The sequence below is a fragment of the Solea senegalensis genome, linkage group LG7, assembly GCF_019176455.1.
Source record: "Solea senegalensis isolate Sse05_10M linkage group LG7, IFAPA_SoseM_1, whole genome shotgun sequence".
NCBI lineage: Eukaryota > Metazoa > Chordata > Actinopteri > Pleuronectiformes > Soleidae > Solea > Solea senegalensis.
Genome location: NC_058027.1, coordinates 3,882,659 through 3,907,434, shown reverse-complemented (window position 1 = coordinate 3,907,434; position 24,776 = coordinate 3,882,659). Strand labels below are relative to the sequence as shown.

The following is a 24,776-nucleotide window of genomic DNA, read 5'->3' as shown; positions in this document are numbered from 1 at the left end:
AAGTTAGTGAATCGTTTTTTTAATTGAATTGAATTCCAGGCCACCATTCATTTGTCATTCATGCGAGCAGAGCTCAGTGAGGTAAGGTTACAGCGCGGTGTCACGAAACTGGAACCTTTTGTGAGACATGACATTCGAGTTCAGTGATAACATAGTGAGAGGGACGTAATATTATGCAACACCGTCTTATTTTAATACAATAGCCGATTCTAAAAAATTAATAGTGCGGTAAAAATAAACACAAAATTGCATGGTTATTAGAGAAAACTACCCACCATACAACTGAACAGGATTACCTTTAATTAAAAGACTGGGAGGATTGACTTTAACCTTTATTATATACTTCTTATTATTTAACTTTGAGGCAAGGTGTTGCATAAAGCCCTTAAAATGTCTTTTCCACCTTCTAATAAAAAAAGCGACACAACTGATGTGTAACGCAAAGCATAATCTTACTTTAAAAAAAGACTCAAAAGGTAAAATATACAGTCTATAATCCTAGTGCAGACTGGCAAGGCCTCTGATGAGAGTTGGTAATCAAGGCAAATGCAGTGGTGAACACACAGTTTGAGATATGGACACTGGAGAACACAGAAAAGCACTCACCACTACTCTGAGCTCAGTATTTATATCTGTGTGACCTGTTACTGCAAATGAGAGACTTGCTGGTTAGAAAAGTATAGGTATCTGGTGAAACTGACATTAAAAGAGCAGAAAAAAAAGAACTTTATTTGAGATTTTTTTTTTCCTCTGTACAGTTAAATCATTTGCGTTAGTGGATCCATCTATATCCTTGTAAATGAGCTATATTACAGATTTCCATACACTGTTTTATCACTTTACATATGTGCACCCTCCACTCCTGTAACAGATAAAACAGAATAGTGTGTCACCAGAAGCTTCTCGTACAGGTTTGAGGCTACGTTCACTTTACCAGACACATTCTTCAAATCTGCGTCAGTGTATTCCGTGTTGAAGTGGGAAACGCACTTGTATGTAAATTTGTAGGTAAGATGCAACTCTAGAGGAAGGCACTATCCTCCATTTTCGTTCGGCTTTGACAACAACACTCATTATGCATATAAATAGGCAAAAGGCTGCATGGGGTGGGGCCAATCCCAGCTGACATGGGGCGAAAGGCAAGATATACCCTGGACAGGTCGCCAGTCCGTCACAGGGCCACATATAGAGTGAATTTTTGGACTGTGAAACACGTGGGGAGATCAACCGTATGCCACATGGCGACATATTAGATAAATATCCAATCTAGGACCACATACTAAAGTCTGATTTGAATTTTGAGTTTGTTGTTTCCACACATTCCAGTAATAGGGTCACATTCAGCCTGGTAATGTGAACGTAGACTTAGAGGCTCAGTGACCGACTGAATGAGTAAGGAGTGTTTATTTAAATGCCTTCGCCTTGACAACACTGAAGGACTGCGTTAACCACTGAAAATAATGGATTCCGTCTGTCCTTTTGTGTTGGGTACAGTACCCATGCCTTGGAAACAATGCGTAGACTTCTGTTAAGTGTGAATGCCAGCTTCCCTCCTAACTGGGCTGGCCGGTCAGACTTGTCAGACCAGTCTGAGCTAATGACGGAGTGACGGTGGCAAAGATCACTGGGAAACAGTGTGTGCAAAAATAGATTCAAAGGAGGAACATTAAATATCAGTCGAACCCTCAAAACCCTGGGAAACGCTACAAATAAAATCCAACTTTGATTATACAGTGTATCACACGGACACATAAAAAAGATAAAAGTCAGTGTGATCGTACATGAAATCAACATGATTGCAAGAATTTAGACCAAGAGTCGTAAAGGCAGAAATTAAAGTGTATGGTTGTCACTGGTTCTCCCAACAGAAATCAGATATCTGATAACTGACGAGGCTCAATGATCAACCAAAGCTTGTCATATTTATATAAATGAGGTAAAAATACATGTATGTGTGATTACTGTGGAAGGGGGAGGAGAACTATTCAAATCTGATACAAGGCCTTAAGCCATTTTCGATTTTCCTGTTCCGAGCTGATGAAACAGACCTGTGTGTGTGTGTGTGTAAACCAAGAATATAGAATTTAAGTCTTCTTCTTCAGCTCCTCAAACCGCCGCGTTAGATCGTCAAAGTCGATGTCATCCGTGTTGGTGCTGGCGCCGCCAAAGGAAGACGTGGGGAGCGTGTCAGGAACGGAGGGGAGCTCTGGGAGAGCGTTGTTGTCAAAGTGCCGAGGTGCGGCACGAGGACCTGAAGAGTAAATGAAAAATATAATGTTATAATTATAATAACAATTTAAAATATCAAATATGTTGTAAAACAAAAATAGCAATGGTCACGTTTCACAAAAACGTTTGGGGAAAACTATGATTATACTGCACATATGTGACTCATTCTTTAAGGTTTGTGTCTTCCAAATGAGCTTGAGGCTGAGAGTCACAGATATTGAAGGAAAATGGAAAACTACACATAATGTCATTGGTTCACATAAATCACATAAATCAGTCAGAAAATACACAAATACATAGTCGGCCTCATCCCGAATGCGTGTTGGTGACTGTGGGCTGAACTCACCTACAGCCTGGGAATGAACAGAAGGCGTGTCAGTTAGGTCATCAATCTGAAACAAAGACAAAATGTGTAAAGGGCTTTGTCCTTCTACTGGAAATATAATAAAAGGTAAGGGTTAGTAAAAAAGAATGAATCACATTCAAAAACGTAACGACAAAAACAAACAGTAAGAAAGGAATGATGGAAATCAGGAGGGGATTCTTGAAAAACCATCACCTTTAAAACTCAACTAGACTAAGCTTGCCCCAAAATGCAGGTAACCCACTTATCTGTTCATTTTAATCCCACCCACAGCAAGTGACAAGTCATGGTTAGTAGACAGCCTTTTTAATGCTTCCCATATCCATGTGAGTAAAGCAAAAAAAACAAATGGTCCTATGCAGAGACATAGTGTAAAAGTGTTGACAGGGAAAAACTGCAAGGAAGCTGAATGAACTGCTCTTCCCTGATTGTTGCCCTGCAATGCCCTGTCCGTCTGTCCATCTGTGGGAACGGGGGGGGGCATGGATGGGAAGGGTTCAGTCACTTACGGACTCGTATGTGGGGGGAGAAGTGGGCAGCTGAGGGGGCTGCCCTCCTGCCATGGGGTGCTGGAAGTTGTCGTAGGTTCCAACAGGAGCATGAAACGGTTCCTAGAGGGGAAAAAACAGTCAAGTACAAAAGTGACGGTGGTAGAGACGGTTATTGTTGAAATCAAATTTCTCTTCAGGGTTTTTTGATATCTTTTGCCACAGTTTGAGTAAACAAAGTATAGGTATAGCTGATATAAAAGCTTTTTTGTGACTTAAGTGAAAGGCATTTTATGAGGTTAGAAGAAAAAAGATAGTTTGCTATTTAAATATATATTAAATCTCTCAAGTAAGATGTGTTCAAACCTAACAATAATTAGAATAAAAGTAATTGGTTTCCATTAGTATCCCGGAATAATAAATAAGAGCCTTTTCTCCATTTCCAGGAAGTCAGAGTGACTAACAATTTAAGTGGATGCCATTATATCTTGGTGGACCGATTGGTTTGTACTTGTCACATGATTTAAAGAGCTAGCAGCATTCGACAAAAAATTAGATTTTTTTCATCTCCGTGCAACGGCGTCATTCATTACAATGAATCTGTGTACATAAAAGACACTACACTTGAGCAGCGCCTAATGTCTTTATCATATCCATAATCTATGAAGAATGGGGTCATTAAAAAATAAGTACTTACGGCTCCTTTGGGAGGTGGATAGTTGAAAGCTGTAGGCATGGGCATAGGCATGGGCATAGGCATGGGCATATGCATGGCACCAGCTGGGGGGGCAGTGAAACCACCACCACCTCCTCCTCCACCACCTCCTCCAGGCTTCCTGTCATGGTCCACGTCAATCAGGTCTGCCTCCTCTCCTGGACACACTTCAGGCTGTTCAAACACCACGGTGAAATAGTGATAAATAAACAGAAAGCATGACGACGTCTCTCGAAGGGAGTGATAAGAGAGTCTTAAAATGCTCACCCGGACCATGGCGTCTGGTTCATAAGGCACATTATAGTTCTTAGCGATCTCTATCAGGTAGCGCTCCACCAAGATCTTGGGTGCGGCCTCTAAACCCAGTTTGTGCATCAGCTGTAAACAACAAACATTTGATGAAAACGTTTCTAGTGTGCAATCTTGAACACACTCAAGTCTCACAGTCAAGGGGGAAAAAAAATCCCTACTCGGTCATTGACGGTGCCAATCTGGTTTGTCCTGCACAGCTTGCCATACTCCTTGCTGTATTTTGCACATAGCTGCTCAGACACCTGAAACAAACAGCCAGAGATACGACTGTCAAGATCTGTCCATGAACAATAAAACACAAATATTGTGGCAATACTACTTTCACTGTGTTATATTTAAGAATACTTGCATTTTTTAGTTCAGTCACTTCTGCCTGAAGACGAGGTGCTGCCCAAATTAATGTGGACACTGCTTCCTGTAAGCCTGGATCCAGTTCCCTAGATTGCAGATAGAGAAAATGTGGTTGATGAAGAGTACTGTGGCATAACTGTATAAAATAACACGAGTTGATCATTTGTGTGCGCTGAACATGTCCAGTTCTTTGGGACTCACTTCATAGACTGAATGAGGCCAAAGCGAGCCAGCAGCAGGTCGCAGTAAAGCTCCAGGATCTCCATGGCTTCCACCATATAGTCTTCTCTGATAATGTGCTCCACGCGAATTCGTGCACGCTCATCCTTTCCAGATGACAGGTAATCTGCGATCTCCTTCCTCGCCTTTTGAGCAAGTTCAGCTTTTGTTTTAAATTTGTGAATGAGATTGGGGGGGAAAAGATAAACTGTCATTAGAGGCAGGAGTGGAACAAGAAGAGTGAACAGCTGAACTCAGCCAATGACTCACTTTTCTTTTTCTCAAGAAGTTTGAGTCGGTTGATGACCAGCCGGAGATTCACTTTTAACCTCTCTGCTTTAAATCCTCCTCCTAGCATGATGATGATGATTGTGGTCGTCTACCTGTGAGCAGGAGAGCACGAGAGAAGCGGAATTGTTCAATCGAAACCAACTTTAACAGCCCATCGAACGTCACCCCCACCCCTGAATGAGTGACTCACGCAATCATGTGAGCGTGGTCAAACCCTCGCAACAGAGTGACTCCGCAGATTTACTCCAAACAAATACAAAACAAAACATAAAACTGCGAAAACACCAAGTTAGCCCAGAACTATGTGGCCTTGTGACAGTTAGCGTTAGCCCGACACGACGGACAACTAAGGAGGCTACCGTTGCCGAGCTATGTCAAAGTTGGCCGTATTTCCCAATGTAATTCTAACGCTACAATCTATAGATTTAACTTAAGTATTGAGGGTATTTCCCCAAACGCAAAACATAGGTCTGACTAAACAAAAACTGCCTGTTAGCAACCCTGTGCTTTGTTAGCACTCATATCGAATGTCATGTTTGCTAGCTCAACGTCAGCAAAGTGAAAACAACATGCGAATGAAATAACACGAGTAATTTACAAGTCATAATGTGAAACAAATCGACAACAACTTACGGGCAAATATAGATGAAGATCACACACCAACTTATTTGTTTGTCTGTTCCGACTCGCTTCGTTCACTTCCGCGAACAGTATCGGCTACGTCATACGTGGGACGTTCCTATCGTGGGCGGGGCTTCATACGTCAACATTGGGCCAAACGTTTCAGACGTTCTTGTTTTGTCGTTTAATACAGCTGTATTTACTGTTTTGCTTTAATAATCAATATCATATCATATCATATCATATGTAATGTAGTATATTCAAACTAAATATTTACAAAAAACTGAAAAAAGAAAAGACATGCCCCCACTTCGGTGCACATTAGTGCATCTCCAGCTGGTCATTTTCATACTTGCTAATGTTTAGAATAATTGATGTTAAGATTTATTACTGTTCTTTTTACCACCTTAGCCGTTTTTCCTTTCATCTTGTTTTTTTTTTTTTAAATGATCCAAACCATTAAATGAATGAATGCAGGTTCCCAATAGCTTAGCTGTTTGTAGTTTAACAGCAGTTATGCTCTTAGTGAGCAGCCTAAACTGATTATCTTATGTGGATTTGCTAATATATAAATAAAACAATCAGTGTTTTCAATGACCAGTGTAAGGGGTACCAGAGGTGAAGGATATTTAGCTGCAACATGCAACTTCAAGAAATGTTGCTAAATTTAACATATTGTACCTTGAAAAGAATATACTCTATTTAAAATGATTTATTTACAATGTTTTAACACCTGGTGCTGTGCTTATTACGTGCACATGTCGTGGGCACCTGCATTATCTTAATTAGAAATGGAAACACCTTACAAGGATCATCAGATTTAATACATATACTTCCACTTTTTGAATAAAAAGAATCTGTACAATAACAACTTGATCTTACACAACAAAACGATCACAGTTATTACAATTTAAGTTTGGTGGCAGAAAATTCTTTTCGCTTCTTGTTCTTTGAAGACTGGTCCTTTGCACCTTTGATCTGACTTTTGACCTGGTCCTGCAGCTCAGAGAAGAAGGCTTGAGAAGACCGTACAGCTTTGTCTTTTCCCTCATCCTGAAAAAAGAAGAACAAACGGTAAGTTCAGTCACTTTAGGAGCATATTAATTATGTTCATGAGGGACTTAAATGTTATATAGCAGCAACGTTGTGCATCCTACTTTTCATCTATTTAAGCTTCACACATCTATAGAAAAATACGAGGAACAAAAACATCGGTCGACAGCTGGTTTGGGTGTAAAATTAGATTGATATTAACGACCGACTATGGCTGTCAAATACGGTAAAGCAAAAAGTACAAAGTTAACTCTGAAATCTACAAGTAAAAATTGAATAGGAGTGTGAACACTCACCTTAAGTAGAGTGGCTTTGCCTCCTTTTGTAAGTTTCTTCAGGTTTTCTGTGACTTCGGCCTTTGACGGCTTTTTGTTCTCTCCAGTTTTATTGGCCTCTTTCAGTTTCTGTCTCTGTTCTTTCTCCTTAATCTTGAGACGCTTCACCTTCTTCTTGTGGCGCCTATCGCGCTTCTTGTCTGTCGGTGTCTTTTCATCATCACCCAGTAAAGCTCCCGCTTTGTTCTTCTCCTGCGTTAGAAGGTCGTATTATTAGACATAGACAAAATGTACCGGGATCAAACAAAAACGCGTCAACTCGGATGGCAAACCTTGATTTCTTCTGGTGCGAGCAGAGTTGCATCACTAACACTGACTGGAGCCACCTCCTCCATTGAAATGGACGGCAAGTTCGACACCACTTTGACTTCAGGAACAGGCTGAAGAAGAGGGACAACATGAATGTGGTTTTCAGTGACCACAATGGTTTGAGAGCATCTTTAAAAACACATCATTTGTCAGGGATGCATGCAATTTATCAATTTAGATTACCATGTTTATACATGTGCTTTATGTTGTTGGACATTTACATGTTTTTAAGTCTTTTTTATTATAAGACTAAGACTGTGTAGATTTGCATTCATTCAGGTCATAGTTATCCAAAATACAGTGAATCAGTACCAACTGGACAAGAAAACTACAAGTCCAGTTGCTAATGATTCACTGTTTCTTGGATCGTAACATCAACCACAAAAACAGTTACATCTCAGCATTTTAGTCATCTCTGGTGCCATCAGGTAAAACTCACTGGTTTAGGTGTGAAGTGGAAGTTGGACAGTGCGTCCAGTTTTAGGAAGAGCGAGTCCATAAGCTTCTGAATTTCTACGTGGGCAGGGTTTTCCTCCTCCTCCGTCTTTTGCTAAAATTAAAATAAAAACATCAGTTGGTTACAGCCAAGGCTCATAGGTGTTGACACATCAGTGAAAACATAAATAAAAGTCAAACCTGAGTCTGTTTCAAGAATTCTTGCTCATAGATTTCTGCGAGGCTCTGCTTGCTCTTCTCATGGTCCAACGTTAGCCTCTTCTTGTACTCAAACACATTCTCTTTTGGTTTTTCCTTACGGACCACGTCATCAAAAGCCTAACAAAAGCAATGCGTTATTATCGGTCAATGTTTTTTCCAGTAAATATTAAATACAAGTTTCTGCAACTGACCTGATCTTTGATTCTCTGTTTGATGATGTCTTCAAGCTGTAGTGTGGTTTCCTCAGTGATAGCAGGGGCTGAAAGAACACAGCACAAAATGTTATTGATAGCAGGGGAGAAAATAAAACACAGCCATTTGCTCACATAAGAAGGTAAGAAACAGGCAGAGGAATCACTCACCCGCCCTGGATGTCTGCTCAAACTCCACATCTTCCTCGAGCATACTGTTCTCTGGACGAGTCTGTGCAGTCACCTCTCCAGATAACTGCCATGGCTTCTGTGCTAGAGCTGCTTCCTCCAACTCCCCGATCTTCTCAGACATCTGCAGGTTGGAACAAAGGCCATCAGTGGGCATGCAGGTGGACCAACCTTACTCATGAACAACACATGGGTTTATATTGGTGCCATGAGACACGGCACACAAATACAAGTCCTATATAAACCGATTAAAACATTTTAAGCCTATTTCAGACATGTCATCCCTTATATTACAACTAGATAATTAACATGCTGCTCATGGGTTGTCACGGTTATTATCGTACCACAGTTGCACTGTGAGGTCACACTGACCAGAGTCAAAACACACAAACACTATGACAAGGGAGATGATGGTATATCCAAGCACACAGTAAATAGTTGTTCTATTCATGATTTTGTGATAATTGCATATAATTATTTTACATAATGATATAGAATTGTTTTGCCGCCTTTGGGAAAAACCAGCTGCGGAGACGAAGACGTCTCTGCACTACACTTCTCCATGATTCATAAGGTCATGATTTAATCCTGCTCAGCTTTAACGACGCTGCAGTGTTTTGCTGTTGTGCGTGACCAGAGCCAGCGGATCACAGATGGAAGCGTACTTTCAAATTAGATTTGAGTCTGGTTGTCTATTGCATTTGCTGGGCTTTTTGGTGTATATCTATGTGTGTATTAACCACAATTTACGCCTTTAATTAGGGAAAACAAGCAGTGACCATGCAACAGTGATTCAGGGTCAACATTGTAGTTGTGTTTGGTTTGACCTTAACATTTTGTGCCCTCCACACTGAGACCACCTCTGAACAAAGCCTTCATCACAGACTGACTGGTTTACACTGACAAACCAAACATTATTACAATAAAAATACTGCAATAAAACATGAACATATATAAATTATTTACTGAAACTAGTAAATTGACAAACATTTAAAAGTAAAAAAAAAAGCACTAAATGCTGTTTGATCTTCCAAGATATTGTGTTTTTTGTACTTTTTCGCATGAAGACAAACATAAAACGGACAAATAAGAAGACGTGATTTTGTTAAACAGAATCACCGCTTACCTTTTCTTGCCGTTTCTCAAAGGACGACTTTGATTCAGATTTTGCCGCGCTTGGAGTTTTTCCTCCAAAAATGTCTTCCATGTCCTCTCCTTCACTGTCCTCATCCCCAGAGAGGTCAAAGGTCACTTTCTTTGCAGATGCTTTAAAGTGACTTCCCTCTTTGTCTCTGAAAAGGAGTGGTCACAAACATGGTTGAATAAACCTTGCATGCTCCTCCTGCACAGTTTGGGACACTACATAATATTAAATCACACTTACTCATCATCACTGTCCTCTTCACCATCGTAATCATCTTCATCATCTATTTGTTCTTCAGTTTCATCCATGTCGTCATCCTCACCATCTGACTGTCCATCTGCTGGAGCTGGTTCACCATCCACACCATCAAAGAAGTCCTTGTACTTGAGATTCCTGGAGCTGCTTACCTGTGAATATTCACAACATTTAATTTTATAAATTCTTGTACCAACATCACACAATTAAATGAGTGCGAATAAGTGACAAAAGACATACAGTGCTTTTCTTTTGCTTTTTGGCAGAAAGTATTTGATCCAGACTGAGAGATTCATCCTCGTCAGAGGCCAAGTCCTGAAAATAGTCGACGCCATCCTCATCCTGACCCTCCTTTCCCTCTCGTTTGTCCATATCATCAAGAAATGTCTCCATCTCTGATAGCTTGAAGAACTTATCATCAACTTCAGAGGGAACAACTTTTAGTTTGGAGCCTTTCCTTCCCATTTCCTTCTTCTGTTTTTCTCGGTTTTCCAGAGCATCCACATCGAAATCCAAATCAGAGTCCTCATCTGTGTCACCCTCAGTCTCAGTTTTTTTCTTAGTCTGCCTTTGCAGTTCCTCCTCCACCTCCTCCTCTTCTTCTTCTTCTCCCTCATCATCTTCATCGCCAATCTCTACCTCTGCTTCATTATCATCCTCTTCCTCCTCCTCTACGAGCACAGTTAACGAGCCATCTGACAATGCTTCATCGACAGCGCTTTTGAAACGTTTCAGGACAGCATCGTTCTGCAGCTCCAGCTCCTGCCAGATCTGCTCGTCATCAAAGTTCTCCACCACCAGCTCTGCCAGCGGGCTGCCTTTATACTCTGCAGGCTCCTCAGCTTTATGGAGATCATACAAGGTCTTAGTGAGAGAGGTGAAGTCTGTTGCTGCTCCATCCTGAAGGCTGCAAAAAGAAAAACACATAATCAGTACAGAAAGTCTGAGATATTACAAACTTTTATTTGAATTTGACCAGAAGTGGTTTGCCATCTTCATGGGAGATGTATGAAAACTGCCCTCCTAAACGCTACACAATGTAATACATTCATTTGTGATGCATTCACATAAAAGTAGTACCAAGAATGGCTGTTTGGAATAACAGATTCAGGATAGCTTCCCTGCAGTTGTTTATTATAGATTTGGTTTCTTTACTTTAAATCAATATTTCACCTTTGGTAAAACCAATCGTATTAAAAGATACATCAAAAGAGCAGCCTCTGATAAGGGCCCACTGTCACAGATGTCTTTGAGTGGCTTTGATTTAAATCCTGCACTACGCCATTTCTCATTTCATGACTTCACATAATCGCAGCAGAACTGGTGGAGAAAGCATTTTGAATTGTCATGTCTTGGCGTTTCCTGGCATTCTACACTCTTGATGATGCAGCATCGTCTGTGTTTTCCATTCAGAATGATGTCAGACCATTTATATCAAACTCATACAGACAGAAACATGCACAATTATAATGTTGATATAACACTTTAAACGAACATTTACAGGCCATTAGAAACATTACTTTGAGCTCTGTTAAAATCAAAGACATTGGTGCAGTAGACAACCAAGACATGAAAAGTCACTGAATAAATAATAAAGCTAGTAAGTGCGTATTGTGCAATTTATTTAAAACTATACTCCTTTCTTTGCAGTACGTAGTTACAGAACATGTTAGTTAGTTTATTTAAGTGGCTAAATACTTGTTCGTCTTAGCTGTTGCTAGCAATTGAGCTAACCGAGTCTCCTCGTTTCTAAAGTGCGTAAGCGGCGACGCAACAACATTTACGCTCTCTTTCACCAACAGCCGTACAGACAGCAGACACTTGCCTCAGAAAATTCTCTAGTTGTGCTGTGTTGGTGATTAATTTCTTCTCACAATCCTCCAACACGCTCAACATTTCTCCACTCGCCATCTTCGTCTCCCCCACATGTGTGACGGACGGGGTCTGTGTGAGTGTCGCAGGTAAACAGGCTCGCGGAGAAACTGTTGTTCCGTCGCTGCTTGGTTCCGACGTACGTACCAAAAATGGCGTCCGCAGCGCTGAAGGTTGCAGGTTGGTTTATGGACAATAATGTTGTCACAGTCACATGTTTTTTGCTTTAACGTCACCGCATATTTATTTATTATACAGAGTAGAATTCCAAACAAGACTGTAGCCTTGTTGTACATGCACTGTTTGTTTGCTGCTCCGATCTTAGTTTGAGAACATGTTGAGGTTACATCATGAATTCTCTATGCAGCGTTAACTTTTCGCGTTTGTTTGTAAAAAAAATAAATAAAAAAAAGAAGTTTCCAGACTTCTCTCATATGGCGACATGGCACAATAACTGCACACACAGTTTATGTTGGCTCTGCCACAGTCCGTTCTTCTATGTACCACAGATGTATTTTTAAATAATCCAAAAGCTGTAAGATTAAGTGTTGGGACTCAGGTGAAGGATGCACATTAGCCTTACATTGAGAACTGGCAACGTGAAGGCCAAAGCAAGATGATTCAAATTATCTTTGTATTCTTAAAATCTTCATTTACTCTCTGTTTTCATCCTGTGAAAAAAAACACCCCACCCACCTCAGTCTCAGGGGATAGTAAATGGAAAATGGCTTGTCATACTGCTGGTAAAGTTTATTTTCACAATTGATTAATCTGTAGATTAATCCTTGTGTAATCGAGTTTTGTCCACAAACCAAAACAATTGTGTTTTAATGATTTCTTTCTACATGTGTTTCTTCAGTGACAGGTCTCTCCAGATGTTCTCGCCTGTCTCTGCTGAGGACACACTCAACAACGGCAAACCTCGGGCAGGGCGTTCCTGGATCCCTATGGAAGCTGGGGAGGTTGAACCACATTGCCATCGCTGTGCCTGACATGGAGAAGGCCACAGCTCTGTATAGGGACGTGCTGGGGGCCACGGTGAGCGACATGGTGCCCCTGCCTGAGCACGGCGTCTACACCGTGTTTGTGGAGCTTGGCAACACGAAGCTGGAGCTGCTCCATCCTCTCGGGGAGAAGAGCCCAATCGCTGGGTTCTTGCAAAAGAACAAGTCCGGAGGAATGCACCACATTTGTATTGAGGTGAGACAACATCTTCTAGACCTGGCCAAGAAGATAGTAAAATAGAATAAGCCTTAATTTGTCCCACAATGGGAAAATTAGCATTGTTACTGCAGCCAATAAACATGCATTTTCACATCTATGAATATACAATGCAGAAAAAATATTTACTGATAAGATACTACAAATGTAGTATAACGTTTGCAGTATAGACAGTGAGTTAGTAGAATATATACAGCATGTACAGTGTGTATTTACAGTGTAAACATTGCACTTAAATTAGACAAAGGCGGCATATCAACATTAAAATGGCACAAACAAACACAAATACTGAACACTGGAAAGACATAAAACACAATATCCAGTCAATACACAGTAAATGAGCATGATAAAAGACGGCATGATATTAAGAACAAGTTCAAAAAACATTTGCATTGTCCAAAAGTGCACATTTTTTCTAGCCTTTTAAAATTGATTAAAATTCTCCCAAATTGCAGTTTTAATGGAGTAGACACATTTTTTTTGTCAGAGCAGAAAAAGCACAATCGGCTTTTAGACTTGTAATACTAGGAAAAGCATTGGTGTTAAATAGGTTTAACTAAAAAATAAATGAACGAAAGGATCCGCCCAGGTGAGTCCGTGCCATCGGTAACCTCGGTGACATTCAACACTCTGACGTGTCACAGAAAGAAGAGCACAGGCGTGAATAAAACATGAATGACGGGTGAGATTTTTCCAATGGAGGAGAGTAAGTAGAACAGCATTGTCCATGAGGTCCAGTGTTACAGCTTTGGATTTAATAAATCCAAAAAAACACAAAACAGTTTTACACCAAACTCTGAGGACAAGCTCCTTTGTTGGTTTATCAGTAAACATCGCTAGTAAATCCAAGATGTAACGTGTCAGATTAAAGCAAGAATGGTACTTTACATCTGCAGTTTTAGGGGAAGGTAATACACAAATATACTGACATAATGCATAAAAACGAACAAAACAAATAAAAAAGGAGACTTACATGAACTAAAATGTATTCTATGTATCAGATCCCATTATTAAAATATATTTTTAAACAGCCCTGTTAATAGATAATCTATTATTAGCTTGTTAAAGACCGTTGATGAGTAACAACCCTTGAAGATGTCAAAAGAAGATGTTGTTTATACACAATAACACAGTTTGTCCACTAGAGAGTGTCCAACTGCTCTTTTGTTTATTCTTGTAACAGCAGAGCTTCCTGAGTGGCTTGTGCTTTGTGTATGTACACTTATTTAAAGTCCAAAAGGTCCTTGTGGGGACATTTTGACTGGGCCCCACCACTTTAAAGGGCCTTAAGACCTGGTTTTAGGATTAGAATAGGTTTAAAGGTTAAGCACTTAGTTGTCATGATTATGTTTAGTTTATGAGTAGTGTCTATCACAGGTTTATGTGTAACCATAATTCAATCGCTCTGTTGCAAATACAACACAAACAGTAGTTGTTGTTTTTTTAATGTTGTAGGTGGACAACATCAGCGCCGCAATAGCCGACCTGAAAGCGAAGAGCATCAGAACTCTGTCAGCAGAGCCCAGAATAGGTGCTCATGGGAAACCTGTGATGTTTCTTCACCCTAAAGACTGTGACGGCGTCCTGGTGGAGCTTGAAGAAGCGTGAAACATGTGCTGTCGATTCACATGTCTCCACTAATAGTGTTCCTTAGCTCACTTTTGTTCAGAAAAGGTGCCTCAAAGGTGTTTCACACTGAATAAATTCTACTGTGGTGTGTTCTGATGAGTAAAGTGTGTTTGCAATCATTGTTTCTAGAGAAGTGTACGGTTCGTGTTTTTGGCAGACGTTGAATATTCTACCCCCCAATATGTTCATATAGGTGTAAAATCCCTTAAAACAATGTGTTTGTTTGTCTGTAGCTTTAGAATAAGCCTTTTATATGTACTTTAAGCAAGGGCATTGCTTTGCTGCTCACTGCTTGTGTATGTGTTTACGACTGGTGTGTAATCAGGATGGGTTAAATGCAGGTCAAATTCAATACCACTCATTTGTGTGTGTGTGTGTGCGAAAATAATTAATTGTAGTTCCCCGATGGGCTGGCTTGGGAATGATGGTGCCAATTCAGACACGTTGAACCTTTAAGTGTCCTATGACACACCTGTGGTACAACGGCCACCTACGATAGTCAGTGGGTCCTGGAGGAAAGATGGAGTAAAATAAGACTTGTTTAAAGTTTTTGTAATCATGTCTGATACAATTTACCCCGACTGATGTATATTTGTTCAACAACGTCAAAATAATTTGAAATTTCAAAATGAAGGGCTAATTTAGACATCGATTATGTCATCTTTTGGATATATTATTCCTGTTTAAGTTTGAAAATAGCATTTATTAAAAGAAAAATAAATTAATAAACCAGATCTAAACACACAAGCAGACTTGAATTTGGAGTTATTAAATCCCTGACTCATCCTCATCTGATGTAAATCACATGTACTTATGGTTTAGACATAAAAGTTCCCTTTTTTGTTGTAATTACAGACCGTTTTAAAACCTTTTCAGAGCACAGCGACATTTGTTATCATTGTTGACCGCAGACGCCGCAACAACAACCTTTAACCCAGATACAGGAAATAAATCATTGCCAAACAGGGTATTGTGAGGTGACGCATGTTCAATTATACTTCCAGCAAAACATGTCTAATTTTGAAACCCTATACATCCTCCAGATATTCAACATAAAAAGCTAAAAGATACGATCTATCCAGTTATTTCAAAAATTCATTGGAAATATTTAATCCCTAAAGAATACAGTCAGTGTGGTCTTCTCCTTCAGATAAATATAGTGGTTATTTTTGTGATTACCAGTCTTTTTGAGTTTCTGTATAAATTGTTTAAGTTCCGTTTTCCCTGGTAAATGGAAGTGAAACAGCTCATTTTCACTGCCAGTTTTGTAGTCGAGATTCTATTCAAATTGACTTCTGCTTTTTTTACCCCCCCCAGGTGTGACATTAAACGAGACAAAATCAGAATCCAGAGGGTTCGGTTTATTTGATAAGAGTGACAGCTCCTGGTTTTAAACACAGCAAAAACATAGCAATAACGTAGGAACGTAGCCGATAGAGTATGCTAGGTGCAGTAATGGGATCTTAATATAAAAGCTCTTGGGGTTTTCTAGTAGAATTTGGAGGGAATGGCAATGACATGAGTAATAGTAGCTCAAATGACAACTACAACAACTACCATGCAGATGGCTTTAGAGTTTTAAAATATTTCCAAGCGAGAAACGAATATACAAATGAAGAAGCTTTAGTGCTCGTGGGGCGGATTTAGCTGCTTTCTTTGCCCAGGGTGTGCTTGTCAAACAAGTACTCGGCCATGCCGTTGGAAGGAGCACCCATGCGGCGCAGGTTGGTCACCCAGTCTGCCAGTTCTTTGATGGACTTCACCTGCTCGTCCAGGTAGTGCGTCTCGATGAAGTCGCACAACTGAAACAAAAAGGAATTCCATCAAACTTGAGCTGAAATTCAAATGAAAAGGATGTAAAATGATTTAGAGCAATGCAAATAAAAAAAAATAAAAAAACACACAAAAACGACAGAGGAATGATGTACCAAACCAGGTTTCAGTGCTCAGTGTCTCATCAGCAAGCAGATTATCGGGCTGAAAATCTTGTAGCGTGAAGACAAAAACGTGCAACCGTGGCTTAGTACTTACATGTGGGTCATTGTGGGTGGAGGCGAGCTTGTGCATGTCCAGCAGTGACTGGTTCACACTCTTCTCAAGCTGCAGGGCAGATTCAAGAGCTTCGACCCCACTGCCCCACTCATCTCTCTCTGGCTTCTGCAATAAAAAAAAAAAAAAGGCAGATTGAGAGACCAACGACACACTGACTCAGCAAATCATTGGTAGAAGGCCAGTAATGAGCGGCAAAGTGGGTTTGTGTAACGTTTAACTCCAGCTTGTTTGCATGTCCAAGAAAGATAACCCCCCAAGCACACTCACACCCTCTCTATCTCTGTGGCCTCCTGTAACCCTCCCAACATTAGAGATAAAGGACAACCAGGGAGAAGAAATCTTTCACAAGATTGTCAAGTTAAAACACAAATTCGATCAAGTATGAGCTCAACGTACCCTGACGTCTTGCAGGAAGATCCTTCCTCCCCTCTGGTTCTGCAGTTTCATCAACTTCTCAGCGTGCTCACGCTCCTCCTGTGACTGGTGACTGAAGAACTTGGCGAAGTTGTGCAACGCCTGGTCATCCCGATCGAAGTAGAAACTCTGCCAGGAGGAAATGTTAATATTTTCAAAACTGGATGTTCAAGTGAAAACAAACAAAACATGGAGCGGTGCCTGAACGATCGCCTGGCAGATACAGTTGTGATGCAACCTATAAACAACCATGTGGGGAGGGTGTTTTTATGATCTTAGTGATAAGATCATAAAACCCATAAAAAGCAGTGTTTAAGATCGATAATTCAAAAGCACAGGGAACACAGTCTGCATTTTCTTTGTACATTCTATAATGTCAAAACGAACGTCGACCTTAGTTTAAGTACTAAGTCGCACAACATTAACTTCTCGGGATACGGACAACTGAAAACATGTTTGCCGATTTAACTTGAATAAACATCTGTGAAACGCAGTAGTGATGATGGCCGTGTGCTTGTCCTTATCCAAACAACCTCCCATGTGCTTTTATGTCCATCTAAAACCAGCTCACTCCTAACATTTGGTGGGTACGTGCACAGCAGTTAAAAAAACACAGAAGAAAACAGTAAATCAAAATTAAGTCTCTGTAACAATAAGCATAAGTGGTTAACAGTTTCCTTTTACTCTGACCACAACTACCTGTATTTTCAACTGTGTCTGCTCAGTTGTTTTTGTCATGTCGAAAAGCATCACGCTATCCACACACACTCACCATGGACAGGTAGACGTAGGAGGCATACAGCTCCAGGTTGATCTGCCTGTTGATTGCAGCCTCGCACTCCTGGTTGAAGTTTTGTCTCACTTGGGAAGCCATGGTTCTGAAACACAACAAACAAAATCCTGACGAGATAAACAAGCACATATCACAACGACTAACACATACTGTGCGTGTTTAGTATTAATGTTAACTGACAAAAAAAAAAAAGTATTCATTAGTTAATGATCAGTCACAATAGTCAAGTCCTTCAAACGAAATGATTTTTTAATAAAAAATTATTTGACATCACCTTGGGCTCTGAAAAAAAAAATGGGATTAATAAATTATCATCAAACTAATCCAAATGAAACACTATGATCTGTCCCTATTACATTGGGGAAAAGCATGCATGGACATTTAAGTACAACACGTGTATCTTTTAATCTTTGTCAGGTCAGTCACAGAAGGTGATGTCATCAAGTTGGAATATTACTTTGAAGTTCTGTGTGGCAATGACTTATCAAATTAATGTATGAGCTTAAATCACAGAAAATGGATATATAATCTGTGGAATAAAGTGGAATGTTTTAATAATCATAGATGTGAATAGTATGTACGTCATTGCAACACAGGCATGGTGCAATGGGATCAGGTTTCCCAGATGTCCTTGGAACAATTTGATGCAATACTGTACAATAATTTGCATAACTGTGTGTTATGTGTTTTGAGATACAGTGTGGCGTTTAGAGGTTAATGAACTTGCGTTTGCTTTTTATACGACATTAAAATGTTGGTTATATACAGACAATGACAAACAAAATGGTGGTAAACACAAATGAGAATCCGGGACGATGTATTTGTGTTTGTTTATCTCAAATATAAAACAAGATAGTTAGTTGGTTGTCTGCTCATATTAGTAAACAGACCAAAGTTGCACTCTAAAATAGCAACCAGTAAATTATTAACTCAAGGTGTGTTTGTGTGTTGTTTTTTTAACCAAGCCCAACATAATGGCACGGTTGTACCAAACATCGAATTAACGCACAAAGGGACTATTACAATTTCGAACATACACGACACACATGAGCAAAGGTGGTGCTTTACAACGACTGACTGGCGACCGACGTCAATTTGCGCCACAGCAGCACAACAACGCCTACGCAGGCCGGTCGAAGGTGTTGGTCCGTGTGCGACGTGTAAACATACACATGTCCGTAAATACACATACAGAATATATCTAGAATAAACCATTACACAAAAAGAAGACAAATGTGTTCTTACCAAATGTCAGTGGCGGGTCTTTTCTCGCGAGGAGGTCGAAAAACGGTGACTTGTGTTGGCAAAACAGTTCGCTAGCTGTCAAGCTAAACGTGTTTACGTTGCAGGCTGACGCTTGAAGGAGCCTTGTTTTCCAAAAGTGATGAGATGTTTCTGGATGGAATTGAGCTCAGATCGGTTGGTCCCGTCCTGTGGTGTTTGGAGACAGTTAGAAAGGTTGCCGTTCAAGCACTGTTGAAGCAGGTAACCTTCACTGTCCGCTAACGAGGTGATCGACTGGATCCTGCGTGACAACGTCCGCGAGTTAACTAGTGGTACGAGCAGTGACGTCACAGAGCGCGCAGAGGTGGGGCCGGGGAACAAAGGCTACGTACAGAGGCTGCGCAGTGAGCAGTTTCAGGCGGGTTTGTTTACAGCGCCACTAGTTGAACACGGAAAACAACGCCTGATAATGAGCGAATTGTTCTAATTACACAGATTGCCCACAACTCTTATATTTATCATTAATATTTTTATTATTATTATTGTAGCATTTGGCTGGAATAAATCTTTAGAACTAAGTAGTTAGCCAAAGGTGTTGATTAGGGTTTTTTTGTTTCTATAATTTGGGTTCTTTTTGTATATATTTTTAGTTTTCTTTGCTCTTTTTTTTCAATTCATCCAAATCATTAGGTGGCGCTGTTAAGGAAACGTGTGGCTGCCTGAGACTACTGTCTCCGGCACTGCAGAGACTGTTGCACATGGAAGGAAAAACATTGATTTTTAGGTTTTCATTTTCCAAGGATCCTTGAAGTATCTATGAAGTATATACTTAAGAAGGAAGTATATACTTAATCATATGAAGTATATACTTACGAAGGAAAAACATTGATTTTTAGGCTTTCATTTTCCAAGGGTCCTTGAAGTATCTATGAATTATATACTTACAGTGTGATTTACAGATATACAGTCAGTGTCACTATCAGAGGTTATTGAAGAAAGGTTGTAAATCACATTTGAAAGCATTTGGGCTACAATTTAAAATTGTGTTTTTCAAAAATGTGTATTTCGTAAAAAGGAATGTGTGATTTTCCTGTGTGAAATGTGTTTTCAACCAGCCTACACAGTAACGCAGACACATATAAGGTACAACATAAATACAATTGCATCAATTTTTTAAAGCAGCACTGACAGTTTGACTGAGAACGACCTTATTAAGCATGACGTAGATTTTTTTGTGTATGATTCTTTCTTTTCTTTTATTCAGAATCAGGTTCATGTATTCAGGTCTCCACCAAATTTGATTTGAACATTTTTTTCTTTGGGCCTCAAACTGCATCTCCAAATTCTACATTTAAAAAAAGTAAAAGCAAAATTAGCAAGGGGCCTGATTAAGCATGACACAGGATTCAGACAAAGCTAATGACATCATAACACCATGTATTTCCTTTTGGACAGCTCAGCATGATGGTAAGACTTACTTAATATTGTCTCACAACTTCCTCATTTAACTGGACCTTAGAAGCAGTTCTCAAAACTCCCAGTTTCTGCATAAACTCAAAAACCGTTGAGTGTCTCAGTCATAAGTTGAAAGACATGCGTCACATACGTTGTTGCAACACCACACCACAAAAATGAATACGAATGTCCTCCTTCATCGCCTGTTCAGAGCAATTAAATGTCCTTTATACTAAAAAAAAACCCAGTGTTTTCCAAACCTTCTTTATGATTATCCACTTTTTAAAGATAGCAAGGTGTCGTGACCCAAATCACAATATTTTACAAGTTTGTGCATAAAGTAATAACTAATTTAAAGCCAGAGGTGAATTGATAAAGTAAATATTTCCAAGAGATGTTTGGCATTACAATATATACAATTTATAACATAAATCTTAAAAATTTGGTATAATTCAGCAAATTTGCTTGGGGACCCCAAAAACAGTCTCCTGCCACCCATCTATCAGCTTTGAACCTGTGTTTGGGAACCACTGCTGCAAATTACTGACTGAGCACTATATAATATAAAGCTGTTTTATTCAGTCTGGGACATTTTGTAACACACCGTCAGCATTAACACTCTGTACTCAGATCAAAAGTTATATGCTGATGTTGCAACAGCTGTGAAATAATGGAAGATTATAAAGAGTCATATAAAAGACTGAGGTCGGTTCCGTGTTGTTTGAACGGCAAGCACTACAAGGTGACCTTTGAACCTGAATTCTGAGGAATTACCATGAACTTTGAAGATTTGTCCTCAGTTTTTATTGGTTTCGGTTATTTATTTAATGTTAGTTCACATTAAAAACCACAGACACGACTGATTCATTAAACTGCCATTTTGGAAAGAACTGTTTTATTTGGCCCTTCATAATTCTGGTCAGTCACTGTAGCCGGCTCTTTGTAAACTAACATTAAAAATGTTGCTTTTAACTCAAATGGCCTTGTTTACTTCACTCTGCCTGGAATTAACTGTGCTTGGTTTCAGCATTCCCTTCAGATCAGCTTAACTCAAAAAGTCAAGAACAGATTTCAATTTAATTTTCTGGTCCAAGGAAATAATTATTAGATTCTGGAGTATTTGACACTGTGGGTACCTGATCAGTCATGCTGTGCTGTCTCTTCTGCTTGTCACAGGAAACATGTAATGTGTTAAGCCATTTCAGTGCAGACCCAGGACATTCATTCAAGAAAATGTGATTTTTATTTGATTTCGGTTATATTTTTCCCAGCCTTTTGTTTTTGGGTAGCACAACTCTATAAAGTAAGTATACATTTGAGATATTTTCTGGGGGGATTTGGGGAAGAAATGGATAAATTTTGGTAGTGATATGTGATCAGAATTTTATTAAGATCTGGATTAGCACTTTGGGAACCAGAGAATCTTTGATGGAGGTTTAGACTGATTACAAGCTGTCAACAAGCCATCACTATTTGTTATCTATGATTCAAGGACTCAGTGCATGCCGTGAGCATGATTTAAAAACACACAGAACATAATGAGGGAGCTTCTGCTCCCAGTGTACCATAAAGGAATTAGCAGCGCCACCTTTCGTACAAACCACTCAATTACACGACGAATGGGCCAACACGGAGTTCAGAGCAACATTGTATAAATGTTTTTCACTTTCACATTTAAAAATAGTGAAGTAACTGAAATTCTTCTATCTATTAAATAAGTGTTGAGTTTACACAACCAGAATTCTGAAAATTAAAATAAATACCATTTTTCTTTTCTTTTTTAGAAACTTTATTATTAGGAAAGATTTAGTCGAAGAGACCGAATCCCATGTCGTCATCGGACTCCTCAGACTCTTCTTTCTTCTCTTCCTTCTTCTCTTCAGCTGCTAAAAAAAGACAATTGATATTAGTTGCTGCTTCACGTGAGTTCACCGTGGACCATTAAAATACCAATTACATATTCTCCAAACTAGCCACACTGAACAACAAATGGAGGAAAACAACTTAAGCAGGAAAGACCTTAACTCTGTCTACTTTGATGTAGATTTGCCAAATGTAATTATTTGGAAAAACAACTTATTCTGACTGAAGAATTTAACCACATGTTATTATACTAACATACAAGGTGAATACAAAGGCACTGCGTGCCAAGTGTTACTGGTGCTGACTAATGAGGTACTAAGCAGTGATGCTCACCTGCAGCAGGAGCTGCGGCTCCACCTGAGCCACCAGCTGCAGAGCTGGCAACGGCCACGGCGCCACCTGCTGGCATGCTGGCCAGCTTACTGTAGCCTGAGGAGAGACAGATTGGCAGACATTAAGCAGGTGATGGCATCAACACTCGGCAGACCAGAACAAGACAGAGCTCAGTGTCAGTATGTGCACATCTCAAGATTCAATACAGAAATTGTACTGCAACAATATTGGCCTAATATTGTCTTGTTGATACAATAGCTGGACTTATTTTTGAAGCATTGGTCAACTAAACACAGCCTCTGACAGCTTTACATTTAAATGTAATTACAGTTAAAAGACATAATATTTAACACAGTCAGTGTAATCTGGCTTGAACGCAGAATTCATTCAGATACTCTTTAAAAATTGAAGGAGCAGGATATCTCCCCAATCGATTAGCAAATTATAATGGTGAACATTATCAGATTCTCTCGTCGACTTATTTAATAATTCACGACAGCATCATGTGTTAATTACCTAAAATGTAAAGGCACTAATGCAGCCCAATTCACAAAAAGCAAAAATGATAGCTGCTAGTCTTCAATGAAATTCTGAGATATGGTTAATACATCAAATTCAACCTGGCGTTCCTTTAACTGAGAGTCACTGGGATCTATCAAATTCATCACTGAACACAGTTAAACTTACCTGTTGCAATCACGTCATTCACATTCTTGCCCTTGAGCTCAGCGATGACCTGTAGAGAGAAAGGCTAAATTACATCTGTATCATAAGGGCAATGACCAGCTGCAAGTGCAACTGAGGCCACAGACAATGCACCAAAGGCAGTTTTTGTACCTTGTCCAAGCGTGTGCCATCGGCCTCAATGCCAACACTGTCCAGGATCTTCTTGATGTCCTTGGCCTCAGGGTTGTCATTGCCACTCAGGGCAGCGAGCAGGTAAGCAGCAACGTAACGCATCCTGAAAAAACCAAGGGGATGATTTTTACCGTCAATTGCTGTGTTCAACCCGACACAGCCGAAGAGAGCATAAATAAGGCCTTATGCTGATGAACAGACAACAATTACATTTTTGGCACATCAATCTGTACATCAAAATACAGAAAATCAAAACGTACAGAAAATGCCAAATATAATATACTATGTAACCATTTACTGGTTTCAGTGCACCTTAAATGAATAGCTTTGATTTAAGGGCATGTAAATGAATTATATTGAAATTTGGGAAAAATCAAATAACATTTTGTGGACCACACTACCTTTATCAATAATTATCAGCTTAATCTATTAAGAAAATGGTCGTTAGGTAAAAACCCTTTTTAAGACAATTAGCAGTTGTATACTGTTTTTAAAATGAACAATCATAGTTGGCTAACACATTTGTTTGGTATAACTTTAATGATGAAGCAACGTTAAAACGTCGAATTTTCGCTAACATAACATTACAGTCATCATGTCTTTCCTCGATGTCTAAATGACGAGTGGCGGCTGTTCAGTACAAGATTTGAGCTCGTGTTTACTGAAGCCCCGAGTGTCACCAAACACTTATTGTTCAGCCTCGGGTTCAGTCAAGTGTTACCAAACTGTATACACTCGGACAAACGTACTTAAACGGTACAAGACCAACGACAGAGCTGCAGCTTTAACGCCCATGTGGCGGCGTGTGCTTCGGTCCTGGTGACGTTAGCTAACGTTGGCTAACACGGTGAGGAAAAAATGGATAAATATGCCCTAAAATGTCGCTTTTAGTGTCTTTAAGTGAACGGGACTGTGACTTTACTTTCTTATTTCGCCAATAAGGGTGTTTATCCAGATATTACTGCGTTAATTACATTACAAAAAAGCGACTCACTTGAGCTATACAGGCGAACGCGTGTTCTCTCCGAGGTTAGCGGGCAGAAAAGGAAGCACCGCAGTCAAACGGAAACGGAAGAAGCCTCTTCGTCTTCGGTGACGACCACGGCGACAATACACACAAGCGCCACCTGCTGGTTAATTACTGAACAGGCGGAAAACATGTATGCAGTTAGAAATTAATCTTTTTTTCCAGGAAAGATACAGCTTCTTAGTGTTTTGACTTCTTATCCTACTGAAAAAGAAGTTTATTCAAGACAAAATTAAGACAGTTAGCTAATTAGTGTTATTGTATTCAGAAGTAAAATGTGTTTTTATGTATGCAGATTGTTTTAATATTATG

The 24,776-nt window shown here is 39.7% G+C and overlaps 5 protein-coding genes across 7 annotated transcripts; 1 reads left to right on the top strand and 4 right to left on the bottom strand.

Annotated features, from left to right (window-relative positions):
- Window positions 1–702: 702 nt before the first annotated feature.
- On the bottom strand, window positions 703–5,698 carry ist1 (IST1 factor associated with ESCRT-III). 2 transcript variants are annotated; one of them, XM_044029499.1, is made up of 10 exons: window positions 5,603–5,698; window positions 4,949–5,061; window positions 4,661–4,841; window positions 4,458–4,545; window positions 4,267–4,350; window positions 4,064–4,174; window positions 3,779–3,970; window positions 3,103–3,204; window positions 2,576–2,621; window positions 703–2,251 (listed from the first exon to the last, which is right to left on the bottom strand). In XM_044029499.1, exons 2-10 carry the CDS (start codon window positions 5,034–5,036, stop codon window positions 2,085–2,087), a joined length of 1,059 nt encoding a protein of 352 aa, XP_043885434.1. In that variant the 5' UTR covers window positions 5,037–5,061; window positions 5,603–5,698; the 3' UTR covers window positions 703–2,084. The 2 variants fall into 2 exon arrangements, with proteins under 2 accessions (XP_043885434.1, XP_043885435.1); XM_044029500.1 differs by having other exon boundaries at window positions 2,576–2,582.
- A 694-nt stretch (window positions 5,699–6,392) lies between these two features.
- mphosph10 (M-phase phosphoprotein 10 (U3 small nucleolar ribonucleoprotein)) lies at window positions 6,393–11,689 on the bottom strand. The gene is made up of 11 exons (XM_044029497.1): window positions 11,549–11,689; window positions 9,964–10,630; window positions 9,709–9,875; window positions 9,451–9,616; window positions 8,307–8,448; window positions 8,136–8,203; window positions 7,924–8,061; window positions 7,727–7,837; window positions 7,251–7,358; window positions 6,940–7,170; window positions 6,393–6,643 (listed from the first exon to the last, which is right to left on the bottom strand). The coding sequence occupies exons 1-11, from the start codon at window positions 11,632–11,634 to the stop codon at window positions 6,494–6,496; spliced, it is 2,034 nt and encodes a 677-aa protein (XP_043885432.1). The 5' UTR covers window positions 11,635–11,689; the 3' UTR covers window positions 6,393–6,493.
- A 9-nt stretch (window positions 11,690–11,698) lies between these two features.
- mcee (methylmalonyl CoA epimerase) lies at window positions 11,699–15,192 on the top strand. The gene is made up of 3 exons (XM_044029502.1): window positions 11,699–11,775; window positions 12,455–12,795; window positions 14,272–15,192. Exons 1-3 carry the CDS (start codon window positions 11,748–11,750, stop codon window positions 14,422–14,424), a joined length of 522 nt encoding a protein of 173 aa, XP_043885437.1. The 5' UTR covers window positions 11,699–11,747; the 3' UTR covers window positions 14,425–15,192.
- Window positions 15,193–15,785: 593 nt separating this feature from the next.
- Window positions 15,786–19,257, bottom strand: fth1a (ferritin, heavy polypeptide 1a). Its single transcript, XM_044029501.1, has 5 exons — window positions 18,950–19,257; window positions 17,684–17,789; window positions 16,894–17,040; window positions 16,477–16,602; window positions 15,786–16,247 (listed from the first exon to the last, which is right to left on the bottom strand). The coding sequence occupies exons 2-5, from the start codon at window positions 17,783–17,785 to the stop codon at window positions 16,089–16,091; spliced, it is 534 nt and encodes a 177-aa protein (XP_043885436.1). The 5' UTR covers window positions 17,786–17,789; window positions 18,950–19,257; the 3' UTR covers window positions 15,786–16,088.
- A 2,897-nt stretch (window positions 19,258–22,154) lies between these two features.
- On the bottom strand, window positions 22,155–24,514 carry LOC122771925 (60S acidic ribosomal protein P2-like). Of its 2 annotated transcripts, none has more exons than XM_044029503.1 (5): window positions 24,432–24,514; window positions 23,417–23,540; window positions 23,267–23,315; window positions 22,580–22,675; window positions 22,155–22,269 (listed from the first exon to the last, which is right to left on the bottom strand). In XM_044029503.1, the coding sequence occupies exons 2-5, from the start codon at window positions 23,537–23,539 to the stop codon at window positions 22,190–22,192; spliced, it is 348 nt and encodes a 115-aa protein (XP_043885438.1). In that variant the 5' UTR covers window position 23,540; window positions 24,432–24,514; the 3' UTR covers window positions 22,155–22,189. The 2 variants fall into 2 exon arrangements, with proteins under 2 accessions (XP_043885438.1, XP_043885439.1); XM_044029504.1 differs by having other exon boundaries at window positions 22,155–22,266.
- Between the last annotated feature and the right edge of the window lie 262 nt (window positions 24,515–24,776).

Coding starts and splice junctions, on each gene's coding strand:
- ist1 (XM_044029499.1), bottom strand. CDS start 5,036: ATGCTAGGAGGAGGATTTAAAGCAGAGAGGTTAAAAGTGAATCTCCGG. Junction 4,842..4,948: donor ACTTCTTGAGAAAAAGAAAA/GTGAGTCATTGG, acceptor TTAAAACAAAAG/CTGAACTTGCTCAAAAGGCG. Junction 2,622..3,102: donor CTCCCCCCACATACGAGTCC/GTAAGTGACTGA, acceptor TCTTTGTTTCAG/ATTGATGACCTAACTGACAC.
- mphosph10 (XM_044029497.1), bottom strand. CDS start 11,634: ATGGCGAGTGGAGAAATGTTGAGCGTGTTGGAGGATTGTGAGAAGAAA. Junction 8,062..8,135: donor AACAGAGAATCAAAGATCAG/GTCAGTTGCAGA, acceptor TGCTTTTGTTAG/GCTTTTGATGACGTGGTCCG. Junction 7,359..7,726: donor TCCACTTCACACCTAAACCA/GTGAGTTTTACC, acceptor CCTCTTCTTCAG/CCTGTTCCTGAAGTCAAAGT.
- mcee (XM_044029502.1), top strand. CDS start 11,748: ATGGCGTCCGCAGCGCTGAAGGTTGCAG. Junction 11,776..12,454: donor CGCAGCGCTGAAGGTTGCAG/GTTGGTTTATGG, acceptor GTGTTTCTTCAG/TGACAGGTCTCTCCAGATGT. Junction 12,796..14,271: donor TGCACCACATTTGTATTGAG/GTGAGACAACAT, acceptor TTAATGTTGTAG/GTGGACAACATCAGCGCCGC.
- fth1a (XM_044029501.1), bottom strand. CDS start 17,785: ATGGCTTCCCAAGTGAGACAAAACTTCAACCAGGAGTGCGAGGCTGCA. Junction 17,041..17,683: donor CCTACGTCTACCTGTCCATG/GTGAGTGTGTGT, acceptor TCCTCCTGGCAG/AGTTTCTACTTCGATCGGGA. Junction 16,603..16,893: donor TCTTCCTGCAAGACGTCAGG/GTACGTTGAGCT, acceptor TTTTTATTGCAG/AAGCCAGAGAGAGATGAGTG.
- LOC122771925 (XM_044029503.1), bottom strand. CDS start 23,539: ATGCGTTACGTTGCTGCTTACCTGCTCGCTGCCCTGAGTGGCAATGAC. Junction 23,316..23,416: donor ATGGCACACGCTTGGACAAG/GTACAAAAACTG, acceptor TTCTCTCTACAG/GTCATCGCTGAGCTCAAGGG. Junction 22,270..22,579: donor AGCCGCAGCTCCTGCTGCAG/GTGAGCATCACT, acceptor GTCTTTTTTTAG/CAGCTGAAGAGAAGAAGGAA.